The following is a 14604-nucleotide window of genomic DNA, read 5'->3' on the forward strand; positions in this document are numbered from 1 at the left end:
TCTTTGCGTATTCGCCTGCAGGGACCACGGTGATCTCCTCGATTGGCTTGACCGCAATGTTCTTGATTACTCGTCCTGCTGGGCCAGGGGTTATACGGAGGGGGGGGGCAAATAACGGATAACACGAGGAACGGGCAGACCGGCGCAGGTCCAGGAGCAGAACAGGAAGGGAGACGGCGCAATCCTCGATGTATTTTACAGTTTGTCTCCCCTCGCTCTCATTACGTCCGGTCAGAGGGACTACGAGGACCCAATACTGATCCTAAAATCTCGGCAGAACCTTTGTCTGATTGCGAACCGGGTGGCGCTGGAGAGCCCAGATCCTTTGACTCTGCGCAGAATGGGTCTCAGCGGGTGGCTGAAGATGATGGGGGTTGTGGTCTGGCGGCTCCTGGACATCGCTGGGTCCTCGAGTCGGACCGTGAGCGGCAACCTTCAACCGGATTCTGTTACTTACCAAAAGAAAATACGAGCATCCTATACGTCTCAGCAACGGTTTAATCACACAGCCTTTTCTGTGTCTATGGCAACAACGTATCAGTGCCTCTTTTCGTGTCATGCGACAGTTAAGCTTTCCCTGAAATATTATGAGCGAGGCCAAATTTTACATAATTAACAAATCTTTTCTGGGAGGCGTTTAGATGTTCAGCGTCACCCGCGGTTTTATGCAGAATTTAACCCCTTGATGACAAAGCCCGTACAGGCTCAAAATGCACTGTTTTCAATGAGTTTAGGGACCGCCCATTGTCCTTAAGGGGTTAATGAAAGAACACTTTTAAACAAAATCTCCTGATCGGTGCCTTTTCTTGCACAATGTATAGATCAAATCGTGCAATCGAAATAGTGACCCCAAATATCACAAGCGAGCCGCCGTCCCGGGTGTTCCTACGAATGGAAGCCGTTTCTCTGGCTAAGCCTTAAAACCCGGTGCGTGTTGTTTTTGCAGCTCATCCCGTGTTCTTGGCGTGACGTTACTTGCAGAGGTCTTAGCGGCTGCTATGGGAACCTCGCGCGGAATAAGTTACCCGGCGCCTGACATGTTAAACAGCAACCTTAATTTGTCTGCTTGTTTCAAAAGCCGTCCCAATTATCAAAGCTGCAGCACGCAGGCGGTTACCGGGGTATCCATTAATCTCAACCCATCCGCAGCGCATCCCCGAAGTCATCGAGCCGGCCCGCCGGCTTAACAAGCTCTCCAGAGAGCGCGGACGTGCCGGAGGAGCGGGGGATCGGCTGGATGCCGGCCAGCGCTCATTACTGAATACTGCCACGGAGGAGAGAGGCTGCGGGCTGCGCAGGTCCCGGGTGGGAGAGCCGTCCGCACGCTAATGTAACGGGGATTAAAAGAGACGGCTTCTGTTCCAACGCACCGCGGGACGACAGCCGTCACGTAACCGTCACCGATGTAACGACACGCTACACGGGCTGGCTCGCCAATTTATCAATACATTGTACAGGGAGGGGCCGGTTTTCCAATTTAACTATACAATATACAGCGGCCAGGGTGCCAATTTCACTATACATTATGCAGGGGCCCGCGTGTGGATTTCACTATACATTATACAGGGGCTGGCTCGCCGATATCACTATACATTATACAGCGGCCGGGGTGCCGATTTCCCTATACATTATGCAGGGCCCCGCGTGTGGATTTCACTATACATTATACAGGGGCCGGCTCGCAGATATCACTATACATTATGCAGGGGCCGGTGTGTTGCTGTAACTGGGATTAACAGGAATGGGTTAATGTTTTTGCAATCTCAGACTAATGCTGCATGGAATCCACATAATAAATGTAGCCTCCCTGTCCTCTGCGTTCTGTTGGGGAAGCTCCGCCCACTCCCTGTCCCCTCCCCCTATGATGGTCTCAGTCCCTCCCACTCCCTGTTCACTTCCTGTGAGACCGTTATTTAATCCTCCCAAACAAATTGTGTGTCGGCCCGCTGAGACAGTTACCCCACGAAGGGCCAAAGAGGGTTACTTTTAAAGCTTTACCCCAGACTTTTTTATTCAACTTTGTACCTATCCCCGGGTATCTGAATGGGGCATTTAGAAGAAGAATAATGGGGTTTATTTACCCCGTTTAATTTCTAAAGCCGTTTCCTGCGGTTTCTATACACATTATCGGGGCTTTTAGGGCTGTAGAACCCTGCGATCCCCTCATACCCAGCAAACACTCTGACCTCCTAGAAAAGAGGGGGATCAGGGGGGAGAGAGGGGCATCAGGGGAGGAAAGAGGGGTATCGTATTATATGGGTCGTGTTCTGTTTTTTTACTTTACGTTTTCCCGCTTTTAGAGATGATTGACAGGCTTGTAGCGCTAGGATTTTGGGAGCACACCTGGCGTAGAGCGAGGGCCCGCCGTTAGGCGGATATGGTAATTTTGGCGGCTCTCTCTAGGACCGCGTTAATGCTCCAGGGGGTCGGATCCCGCCTCTGTTGAAGCCGTTTTTTTAATTTCTCCGGTGAAGAATGAATCCGTCTGTCTTTAGGGAAGGCCCGGCGCGCCTCGCCGCAGGATCATTAATAACGAGTACCGCCAGCCGGACGGCTCAATCCAAACGCATTACTTTAAACAATCGGACGTCTTCTTTAGTCGGTAAAAAGTTACGTTCGGCAGCGTAGCAGCGTTAGTGCTATCCACCCGTTGTACAGCACTACGGCACGTGTTGGTGCTATATAAATGTTGGTTAACAAAAGTCATCAGATTCAGTGCCTCTCGTTTCCAATGTCTTTACCCTGGGAATAAATCCATAATTTGACAAATACCGTTAAATGCGAGTTTTGCGTGAGCTCCGCGACCTCCGCTCTCCCCCCGGCGCCGGCCGCAGGCTCCACGTTCAGCAGCTGTGCTCCCGGTTCCCGGCGGCTCCTGCGTGGTTTCGCAACCGCGTTAAATCTATGTGGCTGTTATTAATAAAATATATTATGCGTTTTACCAAAGCCGTGACTTTCCATATCAAAAAGCAGCTCGAGTCCATAAAAATCATTATTTTATCAGCGCCTTAGCAACTGCCACGAGGGGTTTTAATTCTCTGTCCTGCGCTGGCGAATGAATCCAATCCGTGAGAATGTGAATAATAATCTGTGATGAATGCGTCTGCACAGCGTCAGGAGGCTGCAGAAAGCACGTGAGGTTTTATCATACATGCTGAGTGCAGGGCAGGCGTTCGTCACATTATCCAAAATAGGATAAGGTTTTTTACAATTCCAATATATATATATCCCCCCTCCTTTTTTTTTTTTTTTTTTTAGGGATGGGAGGGTTGAAAAAAATGTGTGCTAATATTTTTCTCCCTTTCCAGGTGGGGCCTGCACAGGACCCTCTCACGTCTCCTTATCTACGCCAGCCAAAAGATCCTGCGACTCAGGTAACAACCCATTCTGAAAAGTGTTTTTTTTTTTTTTTTTTTTTTTTTTTTTTTTACTCGTTAGCCGCCAGTTTTATTTCTCTTCTAAATATAAATTTTCATGGTTAACACATTTTTTGTTAACATCTGACACCCCCCCCATGTCACAAGACTCCTGCCAGTCTGGAATGCGTTTTGCGCATGCGCGTCCAACCAATCTGCCTGGCAGTATGGACTGCGTTTCTTCTACACCTGTAAAGCAGGGTCCGTATAATACAACATAATGAAAAATATTTACTATAGTAATACTATTATTTTTATATATTATATAAAAAGTACATAATTTTATTTTATATATTACAATTGTATAAATATTTTGTGTATAAAATAAAGTTAATAAAAAGTAAAGTAGAAACAATTAAGTAAAACTCTATGCCAGGGGTTCTCAAACTGCGGCCCTCCAGCTGCTGCAGGACTACATCTCCCATAATGCTCCTTCAGCTAAGGGGCTGGCTGAGGAGTATGGGAGATGTAGTCCTGCAGCAGCTGGAGGGCCGCAGTTTGAGAACCCCTGCTCTATGCGGTCCTCAAAAAGAGAGAATTCCCCTGGAGCCCCGGTACCATATCTGTCCGTTATTTTTTTCTACGCATTGATCTCGGTCATTTAAAAGCTGCGTTACAAAGTTTATCGAGATACCGGAGCTGCTTAGCAATAGAGACGTGTCATTGTTCCAAAGCGTTCCCCTATGCATTACATCACAGCAGTCTGACATCCGGCAACCGCTCCCAGACCTCGAAATTAATAGACGTTGAAGCAAACGTTGAAGCAAACGCTCCCAGACCTTAAACTAATAGACGTTGAAGCAAACGCCCGCTCTGTGCTGAGTGATTGGCAGGCAGGCAGGCAGGGCAGAGGGGACAAACTAAGAGGGTCCGCTTTTTAACAAGAAACTGCAGGAAAACAGGACAATGATTTACAACGGAAATAAGTTTATTATAATATGAATACAAAAGCAGGGAAAATTGGGGGGGGTGTCTAAGTGGAACAGCAACTTTAATGGAATGTAGTTAACTCTTTATATCCCGCCAACCAGCAATATAGAGAATTCATAGGAAGGGTCACATGATTGGAGCGCTGCGCTCCTGGGAGATACTGACCCTAAAACCATTTCTGGCCTCCGCGAAAGAGCGGCGGCCCTCACACTGTAACCATATTTACTGAATTAGAAGATTCTGGATTTTAGGCATATACCCCCCCCCCCCGAGTTTTGGCTCCCGCAACCTTTTAAACCGGTACCAAAAGATCAGAGCGATAAATCTGCCTAGCTTGTGCCTGCGCGATACCTCCCATAAAAAGCATCAGTAGCGAGCACTTAGCTGTGCGTATCACCAGGCAGATACTTGGCTGCTCTCAGTGAGTTTATTCCATTATTTTAATGGCCGTTTTGGGATAATGTGACGTTCTGCCAAATCCTCGGCCGGGGCGACCCTGGCGCTCGTGTGTATCGTTACAAATGACCTTAAAATAAAGTACAGGACTGGCTCGGCACATGCGCAGCCTGCTTCCCGTTCCATTTCAGGATGCTTATCTAATGCACGCGTGCAGCGATACACATTCTCATAGCATGTTTTTTTTGTTGTTTTTTTATCAGTCTGCCCCGCTCGGAGAACCTTCCCCTGCCGGGGGTATTAAAGGAGCGCTCCAAGGGGGGGTCGCCTTTTCATGTTATGTTACCGGCCCTGTTAGGTCTTAAATGTTTTTAAGCTTTTAGTGTTAGCCTTAACTCCTTGTACTCCAGGGGCTCCGAGACCTGCTGCCGGAGCCACCCCAGCCTAGTAAACTAGTGCCGGTGCAGGGCCATCAGTGATGGGAGTCATTGTGCACCTTAGCTTTCCTGTATCTGTCTCCTCTCTTCCTCCACGTTCCCGCGCCGGCATTCATTCGCACACGCCGGCATTCATTCGCACGCGCACTCATTCATCATTACATATACATTGATGCTCGCATGTATTCAAACATACGTACCTTGTCCCCGGAATGTAAAATCAGTAAAGCTCTGACCACCAGGACCTCCAGACAAAAGTTTGAGCGGAGGTCACCTTTGGCTTCGTCGCCTCGCAGCCCCCCCGTGGGGGGGGGGGGTAATCACTGCCATTTACATACATTATCCATTCACATCACCGTTATAATTGCAATCATCTGTACTCAGCATTCTGATTCTATTAGCGGATGAAAGAAGGGTGATTGTCTCTGCCGTGTATACTGTCAGCGGGCGCAAGAGAGGATCCGGGTCCGTGAGCCCCCCGCGCGGCCAAACTACGGAATCTGCCTCCCTTTTATCACGCGAATAGTCTTATCCGTAAATAAAAGATCGGCTTCTCGACACAACCCCAGATACTTGGTGGGGCAGCCATCTTGTGCTGGTTTCAAGACTTGTTCCTCCCCGTTATGTTGCCCCTCCTGTGGCTGGCAGCTGATCGGTGGAATTTGCAGGGGCAATAAAGCCACCCCAACCAGCATACGCAGAAGTAGCCCCCGTGTCTGCGTTCCCAACATTCTATTTAATGAAACTTCCTGTTTCTGGTTCTTTTTTTTTTGTTTGTTGTGTTTCTGGACGCAGGGGGGTTAATAATCTGGTCAGGTATTGATTGCAATCTCTTTATCTCGTTATTTTCCCATAACCCGGTTCACAAACACCCGGCGGGGTGTAGAAAGCATTGATTGTCTGCCGGGAGACTTAATGAGTCTCAAACTTCCAGACATAAAAATTAATCCGCCACGAAATGTAAATGCGGGGAGAGCTGCGCAGAGGTAGAGCGGGGGTCCTCACCGATGAAGCCACCCATACGGTTTCTTATGCCCGTCTTTTATTGGTACCGAGGCTTAGGTGTGGTGTTAGGAAGTTTTACTCTACTGGGAAGGTGGTAGATGAGTGGACAGCCTCCCAGCAGAGGTGGTAGAGGGAACCACAGTGAACATGCATGGGATAGACATACGGCTCCTGAATCTAAGATGAGACCAACGACTGATTAAGGTTTGAGTCGTTGCAGCAGGAGAAACGGGGAAAAGCCGGGGGCCGCAGTGCATTAACATCAGAAGCGTCCGCCATAAACCCTCCTAATTGCTTCGGAGGTTCCTCCATAGACTTTCATTAGTCAGAGAGTCCGATTGGGTGATTAAGACTGAGCCATTCTATTGTTCCCCACACAGGCAGTATGATAAGGAGTCGGGGTGTTTAGTAGATCAGGGATCAGATAACAGAGCGAGAATCATACAAACGGCTGATATGCGGCTGCCTGAAAACTTTATATTACGGGGCAAAAACTACAACTGGGGTAAAAAAGAAAACATTATATTACGGGGCTAATTTTAGTTTCCGCATAATACAAAAACGCAGATTTTTTTTAAATGGTGTACGATAAAAATAACAGTTTTGATGGCCCCCTTTAAGTAGACGGGGCTGTTAAACCATAGGCTTGTTGTATGCATTTTAACTCTTTGTCTGCCAGTGGCTCTGAATCACATCGCGTTGCTTTTTCTTGGTTGGTGGCTTTCTAAGTGAATGGGTCGCAGCAGTCTAAGTGTTAACCATCGCCCCGTGTCCGGCCGCATGGATCCGCGGAATCGCGTTCGGCTCGGGGTCAGCGGCTCTTGACTCGTCTCGGTAACATTTTCGAGCCGCATCTTCTCCAGCGTCTCATCTCGCTAATGAGTCTGCTTTGAATACAAATTCCGTCATTTGCCATCTTCGTGGCACGAGAATAAATTCTGTAAATGTTAATTACCGTCTTCCCATTCTTCTCCACGCCCGCGTCTTCAGGGGGCCCGCGAAAAACTGCTCCGCATACCCCCCCTTAACCCCCCCCGTCACAGAAATAAATAAAAATCCTGAAAATGTAATGAAGTTATGAGATCTAACGGCGTCTGCGCAACGAGACGGGCTGAGGGGGTCCGATCCGCCAGAAGGTTCTGGGTTCCTATCATTTTTCAGTGGGGGGGCGGGGGTATAGATGGTGGTTTTGTCACCTGAGCAGAGAGAGGTTAGTTGTCATAGCGGGGCTTTCAGCCTGTGATTGTCTAATTACCCCTCCTCACCGATACATTTACCCTCCTCCACTCACATCGGGAAACTGCAGAAATAGGATTTAATAAATGAGTTGGCCTCGAGTTGTCCGTTCGAGGCGTCCACCTAGCGGGCTTCCTTTTTCACTGCAGTTCCCATCATCCAGCCCAGAGCAGGCCTTGTAGTGGGTCATTAGCGCATCATACTTGGGAACTTTCTGGCTGTTGCCCAGAACCTCTGTGTGATTTTCTGGGTTGTGGGTGTATGTTTTTTTTTTTTTTTTGTTTTTTTTTTAGACACACCCACACTCATTGCACGACTCGCCCTGCTCTGCCACTCCCCTGAGGAGCGTGCGCTCTGGCTAGCTGGAACCGCCAGGCCCCTATAAAGCAATAAGCCGCGATGATGCCGTTTCCTATCCCGCCCCGCATTATTTATGGGACTTTCCGTCCTCCTCCGTGCCCTGCGGGGAACATTTTGTTAGGCGTGTTTCAGAAACAACAGCCCCCGGCGTGGCGTCCCCAACGCGCGCATCTCCACCCCGCTCCCCCAACACCAATGAGAAATGTACATTAAGCACACGCGCCATTATAGATTTTCTGGACGTCACGGGGGGCAGTTTTGTCCATTACAATAACATGAAATGCATCAGAAATCCAGGCGCAGACGGGGTTAATGCTGTAAATGATTATTGTAGCTGGAAAAGGTTGATTTTTAATGGAATCTCTTCATAGGCGTACAGAGACCCTTTATCACTCCCATCACTCCTGTGTTCCAATGGCCCTTTATCACTCCCATCACTCCTGTGTTCCCATGGCCCTTTATCACTCCCATCACTCCTGTGTTCCCATGGCCCTTTATCACTCCCATCACTCCTGGGTTCCAATGGCCCTTTATCACTCTCATCACTCCTGTGTTCCAATGGCCCTTTATCACTCCCATCACTCCTGTGTTCCAATGGCCCTTTATCACTCCCATCACTCCTGTGTTCCAATGGCCCTTTATCACTCTCATCACTCCTGGGTTCCAATGGCCCTTTATCACTCTCATCACTCCAGGGTTCCAATGGCCCTTTATCACTCCCATCACTCCTGTGTTCCAATGGCCCTTTATCTTTCCCATCACTCCTGGGTTCCAATGGCCCTTTATCACTCCCATCACTCCTGGGTTCCAATGGCCCTTTATCACTCCCATCACTCCTGGGTTCCAATGGCACGTTGTGTTCGCTGATCCAAGTTTAAGTTTAAAAGGATAATTGATGGTTAGAACCCTTTTGTGATTATGTTACAGACAGAAATGCCCTCGTATTCCATGAAAACAGCTGTGACCCCAAACTTTTGAAGCATATATATAAATAATGAATTGCTCATTTATTTTATAAAGATGTTTTTTGGTTGTCAGATGTATAATTATCCAAGTGTCGTCCCGTTCCAGATTCCCAGTCAGAAGACGACCCTTCCCCTACCAAGCGGCCCCGATTACTTGACGACGGCGACAGACCCGACAGCAGCAGCCGGTCCAAACAGAAGAGCCGGCGCCGCTGCTTCCGCTGCCAGATGAAATTGGAGCTGGTGCAGCAGGAGCTGGGATCGTGCCGCTGCGGTGAGTCAATGATCGGGGGGCGGGACTTACTGGATAACCCGGCCAGGGGGGCATCAGGAGCTGAAAGGGTAACGGGGGGGACAACACAAATATATTCCGGATTCAGTTTATAATTTTTTTTAATTATTTTTTATTTAAGGTTATGGGGTTTTTGTTTCTAAGCCTGAAAAAGAAAGCAATCGATCATTTCCAACTTCAGTTGTAGTTTTTTGCCCCATATGTCTTCAGGCTCCTGCATATCAGCCATTTGTATGATTCTCGCTCTGTTATCTGATCTCCGATCTACTAAACACCCCGACTCCTTATCATACTGCCTGTGGGGGAGAATAGAATGGCTCAGTTTTAATCACCCAGCCGGACTCTGACTAATGAAAGTCTATGGAGGAAGGGACTTCATTAGCATCGCCATAAAGCATCAGCTCAGTGTGGTGTTTGAGCCGGGAAAGTCACCTAAAATATCACATGACTGACAGCAACGGCGTCTCTAGGTCTGCAGATATGAGGTTATTATTATATATAGGGCTGGGGGGTTATATTACTGTATATAGCACCTGGGGAGGTTATATTACTGTATATAGCGCCTGGGGGGGTTGTATTACTGTATATAGCGCCTAGGGGTTATATTACAGTATATCGCACGGGGGGGGTTATATTACTAGTCGTGGGACTCCCCCTTTAGGAACGGGTATTGATTTTTGGTATAAGATGAATATTTTAGTATCGTTGTGTTTCCCGTGTCAGTAAAATTCGAGTGTTTCTGGTGAGGGAAGCTGCAGGTTGGAAGCGATTCCCCTCCGGTCCGCACACTGGGTCCGGAGTTTCCCCCAAATACCCTCCAAATACTCTCCTCCGTCTGCCTCTGAGTCGCAGATGATCGATCTCTCTCACTCTCACTCTCGCTCTCTTTGTAAATCAAAGCTCCCTCGGCCAGCCTCGGAAGCTCCGACTCCCCTCACTCACCCGTTTATATATCTCATTGTACTGCGCTGCGGAATATGGTGGCACCATATATATCGTTATAGATATAAACATAGCAAATGAAAGAAGGCATTCCAGCGCCTCGTTAATACGATCCCGGCTCCCGGCTAAACGACCGCGATGAGTATTTCTGGAAATAAAACGAGTTACGAGGAGAGAGACAGACAGTCTGGTATCAGCAGAGGGGCTGCAGCTTCCAGCTCCCGCGTTTGCATCGCTGTCACGTTCAGTGTTGGTTTCTGTTGCATTGAACTCTTAATTTGGAGCAGTCACCATGGCAACCAGTACAATGTTCCTGACATTCCATCTACATATAGCAATTGCTTTAAGTTATATTAGACCCATCTTTCTAATTAACCCCTTAATGACATGTGAGATGAGATTGTGGGCGCCTTTATATCCGGGTTTCTGGGGGCCACAGAGATGTCCCCTCGCGATGCTCTTCGTCAATCGCTGCCGGCTCTAGAGCAGGAATGCCGGATGATTCTAGAACGCGGAGCGGTCCGGTTATTAGGGTGCGGAGGATTCTGCCGATTAACCCCTCGAGGACTCCCCCTTATCGCTTCAAATGAGCTGTAAAGAGAGCGGCGGTGAGGTTCGGTGACATTTAACGAGGAAAAGAAAAGGGGAGAGCGGCGGAAAAAAAGCCGCCTTTGGAAAGGAAAGCGAATGAAAACGCGTCGGTTTGTGTGTTTTCTCACCATCGGAGGGGCCGCCCCGGGCCGGGGGCTTTTTAGTCGTTTTTTTTTCCGACCAGTTATTAAGCACAGCTCATAAATAACGCTTACGAGCCGTCGCCGCGTAAATTGGTGGAGTGGCGAGGAGCGCGGCCCCCTTTGTAGCGTTCGGCGCCTCGAGCGCCGGGAACAGAAGATGTCATTTTCATTACTTTTTAATGAGGCGCCAATTAAAGCCGAGGCACGGAGAGCCGCAGTCACCGAGCCCCCCGTCTCCCCCGCACCGATTTCTGCCCCGGAGCCCGCCGCGGGAGCGCCGACAAACCCACACAGGGGAGGAAAAAGAAAATTCATTAAATGCCGATCTCCTCGGCCGCGCACGCACACCAATCCTCGCCTGCCTTTGATCTTCAAAACAGCAATTTGTAAGCTGAGTTCTGCGCGTCCTCGGCCGGCCGGCTGGGATTGGTGAGACAAATAGATAATCGTTCAGGAGCCGCTTTTTGGGGCAAACGTGCTGAGCCGCGCGCACCCTTTGCTGCCCAGATTTCTTTATCCTGCCGGCACGTGGGGGGTTAAAGCTTCGGCATAACGCTTGTCGCGAAAGACGTGGATCCAGGAAAAGTCTGCCGAGGTTATGTGGAACGTGCGGAACGTTGTGTATGTGGAGCAGTTGCCCACCTGCCCCGTGTACCTGCCCCATGTACCTGCCCATCTGCCCCCGCACCTTGTACCTACCTGTCCACGCTGTACCTGGTTATTATACCAACATCCAGCAAATTTAAATCATGTATTTTTATGAATGAAACCGGTTTAATTATTATTTTTTAGTTAATAAATGAAGTAGTCCATGCGCAGTTAGCGCTTCGGCCGGTCTTGTCTGATGTATTTTTGCTTGTTTCCTACATGTTAATAAAGTAATTTAAGTTCAAACAAGACCTGAACCCACCGAGTCCCCTCCCCCGATCCTTCCTGCTTTTTATCCAAAACACACAAAAAAACCCAATTAAGCGAGGAGCTCTCGTTTATTCCGTAGCCTGCTTTTCCGTCATGTGACCGAAGTGTTTCCTGCCAAAAAATATGAATGAGGGCCGCTCCATGTGTCCCCTCGGAACTGCTCTGACATCACAGAAGGGGCGTTTGCTTGAAGGTCCGTTGGCTTAAAGTGGACTGGGAGTGGTTGTGGGCGGGCAGACTGCTGTGATGCGATACGTAGAGGAGGAGTTTGGAACGAACGATGAGTCTCTGTTGCTAGGCAGCTCTAGTATCTCAAATAACCCTTTTTAATGCAGTTTGTAAGTGACAAGGAGCATGAATGAGACATAAAATGACCGGCCGGCTTCTGTTACTTCTCGTTACACGATGCAGCGCATGTCTGGGGGTTTAGGGAGGAGAACGGTCACCTGCTTCTAGAAACATATTTAATGCAAACGCGTTGGTCCCCGGACCGAGCCTTGTGAGGTTCTGCAGCGAGTCCCGATACTCGATCCGGGCTGTTGTGTGCTCGGATACTTTCCCTTCCTGGAGGAGAGGCTGTCCGAGGTCGGCCCTTCGTGACGTGCCGCGCAGGGTGAGCTCTGTGGGAAGCTCCTGTTTAAGTGAATAAACCCGCAGAGTATCTCACGCTTCAGCGTCTTATAACGAATTCTCCGCGTTTTCAGTGTGTTTTGTTTTGCTTTTCTTTTTTTCACTTTTTTTTTTTTTCCTTTAACTTGCGGATGTTTCTTAGAATTTGCCCCGGGTACCCGGATAACGCGATTTCATTAAAGCATTTAATCGGCTCGCAATCAGTAAAGTAGATTTCATTTTCTCCCGCGTGTCCCATGACAGCCATTCCGTCAAACGACATTCACTTCCTAACAAACAAAATAACTGGTCGAACCTTCATTCCCCCCCCCCCATAATATAAAGTTTTCAGGCAGCTGCATATCAGCCGTTTGTATGATTCCCGCTCTGTTATCTGATCTACTAAACCCCCCGACTCCTTATCATACTGCCTGTGGGGAACAATAGAATGGCTCAGTCTTAATCACCCAGCCAGGCTCTCTGACTAATGAAAGTCTATGGAGGAACAGACTTCATTAGCATTGCCATAAAGCGTCAGCTCCGTGTGGTGTTTGAGCCGGGAAAGTCACCCAAAATATCACCTGACTGACAGCGACGGCGGCTCCAGGACTGCAGATAATTTATGTCATTTATAGGAAAAATTGAGATAAAGAGAGGGCTTTTAATAGTTTTGAGTGTTAAACAGCATGTAAGATGTGCGGTTGTACTGCTCTGCGGAATATGGTGGTGCTATATAAATCTCTAATAACGCGGCTCGGTACTTCTCACTGCTTAATGCTGAAAATTGGAAGAATAGCGAAATTCATTAAACAACTATGGAGATTATAAACCGGGAAATGCCCCCAAAAAACAAATGCCGCAGTTATATTAATATCATAACCCCCTCCCCAAAAACAAAAAAAGGCCTGAAGATTTGGTTGTTGACATCACCGCTGAAACCAGCGACCCTCCACAGACTATATAAATATATATAAATATATAAAAATATATAACGCATCGCGGAAAGACTCTAATAGCCCCAGAAATGGGTTTAATGATTAAGAACTTCACGTCGACAAAATAATTTAATGTACCGGAGAAGAGGCCGCCGAGCAGATAAATGTCAGCAACCAACGACCTCGAAACAGGAGCCTCTGTAATGGGGGGGTCCTTAATAAATTCCAATCGTTTATAGCAAATCCATTCTCGCCTAACCCCCCCCCCAAACTGCCGGGCCCCGTCTAGTCGCCCGTTTCCCCTGCTGTAACGACTCAAACCTTAATCAGTCGTCGGTCTCGTCTTAGATTCAGGAGCCGTATGTCTATCCCATGCATGTTTAATACCCTTGCTGTATTACCCTCTACCACCTCTGCTGGGAGGCTGTTCCACTTATCCACCACCCTCTCCATAAACTAAAACTTCCTCGCTTCACTTTCCAAAGATGTGCACCAATAAACAAGGCCCATTCCGGTTATGTTTGTTGAACTTTTATGATTTCAACAGTTTTTATTACTCCCCTTTCAAGTAATAGAGCTTTATAATCAGTTTTGCCAAAAATCCAATCTTTATGTACAGTTTTAATTTGTGGATAAGAGCGTCGGTTTCCGCGTCGCCCCCGGGCCGGGGACCGCGACGATCTTGTGTTGTATGATTCTCTGTAGCGCTCTCTCTCTTTGTCTCCGCGCAGGTTACGTGTTCTGTATGTTGCATCGCCTCCCGGAACAGCACGACTGCACGTTTGACCACATGGGCCGCGGGCGCGAGGAGGCCATCATGAAAATGGTGAAACTGGACCGGAAAGTGGGCCGGTCCTGCCAGCGCATCGGCGAGGGCTGCTCCTGAGTGCCACGCGCTCTCTTATTTCACTAATGTTAGCCTTATTTAGGACAAAACAACCGGGCCGTCACTATCGGGCAAGTCACAGACTACAGCCAATCAGGTTTTTGGGGGTTTTTTGTGGACTTTTGTTTTTTTCCATTATTTTCTTTTTCGGGGGAAAAAAAATGTAGGTACTTTTTTAAATTCAAGGGTTGGTTGGCAGTTGGCCGAGAGGTGCGATACCCTCCGTCCGGCTTGTCGGAGGGTAATTCAACTTTTTTTGTTGTCCGTTCCACTGAAAATGTGACTCCGTTATCCAAATGGTCATTTATCTCAATAAATCGTCACCTTCCCTTCCTTGTTTGGTGTAACTTCTAATAACAATAATAAATTATGAACGTAAACGCTCAGACAGGCTGGTTTCACCCCAGAATCATTCAGTTGTTTTTTTTTTTTCTATAACGATACATTTAGTGAGCCGTATCCTTCCTTGGTTGGACTCTGTCTTATTTCCACTGCTTCAGGGATCTGACTGGTCAGAACTTCCTCCCAGTCTCCTATCAGGTT

General features: G+C 48.1%; 1 protein-coding gene across 1 annotated transcript in view; it reads left to right on the plus strand.

Annotated features, from left to right (window-relative positions):
* ZFAND3 (zinc finger AN1-type containing 3) overlaps positions 1–14447 on the plus strand; it is a 52111-nt gene extending 37664 nt beyond the window's left edge. The window contains exons 4-6 of the mRNA XM_053459834.1: positions 3309–3374; positions 8852–9019; positions 13907–14447. Coding sequence (XP_053315809.1) covers positions 3309–3374; positions 8852–9019; positions 13907–14061 — 389 coding nt within the window. The 3' untranslated portion in view covers positions 14062–14447. The remainder of the gene's footprint in view (positions 1–3308; positions 3375–8851; positions 9020–13906) is intronic.
* Positions 14448–14604: the final 157 nt, after the last annotated feature.

Source organism: Spea bombifrons, chromosome 3 (genome assembly GCF_027358695.1).
Source record: "Spea bombifrons isolate aSpeBom1 chromosome 3, aSpeBom1.2.pri, whole genome shotgun sequence".
Classification (NCBI taxonomy): domain Eukaryota; kingdom Metazoa; phylum Chordata; class Amphibia; order Anura; family Pelobatidae; genus Spea; species Spea bombifrons.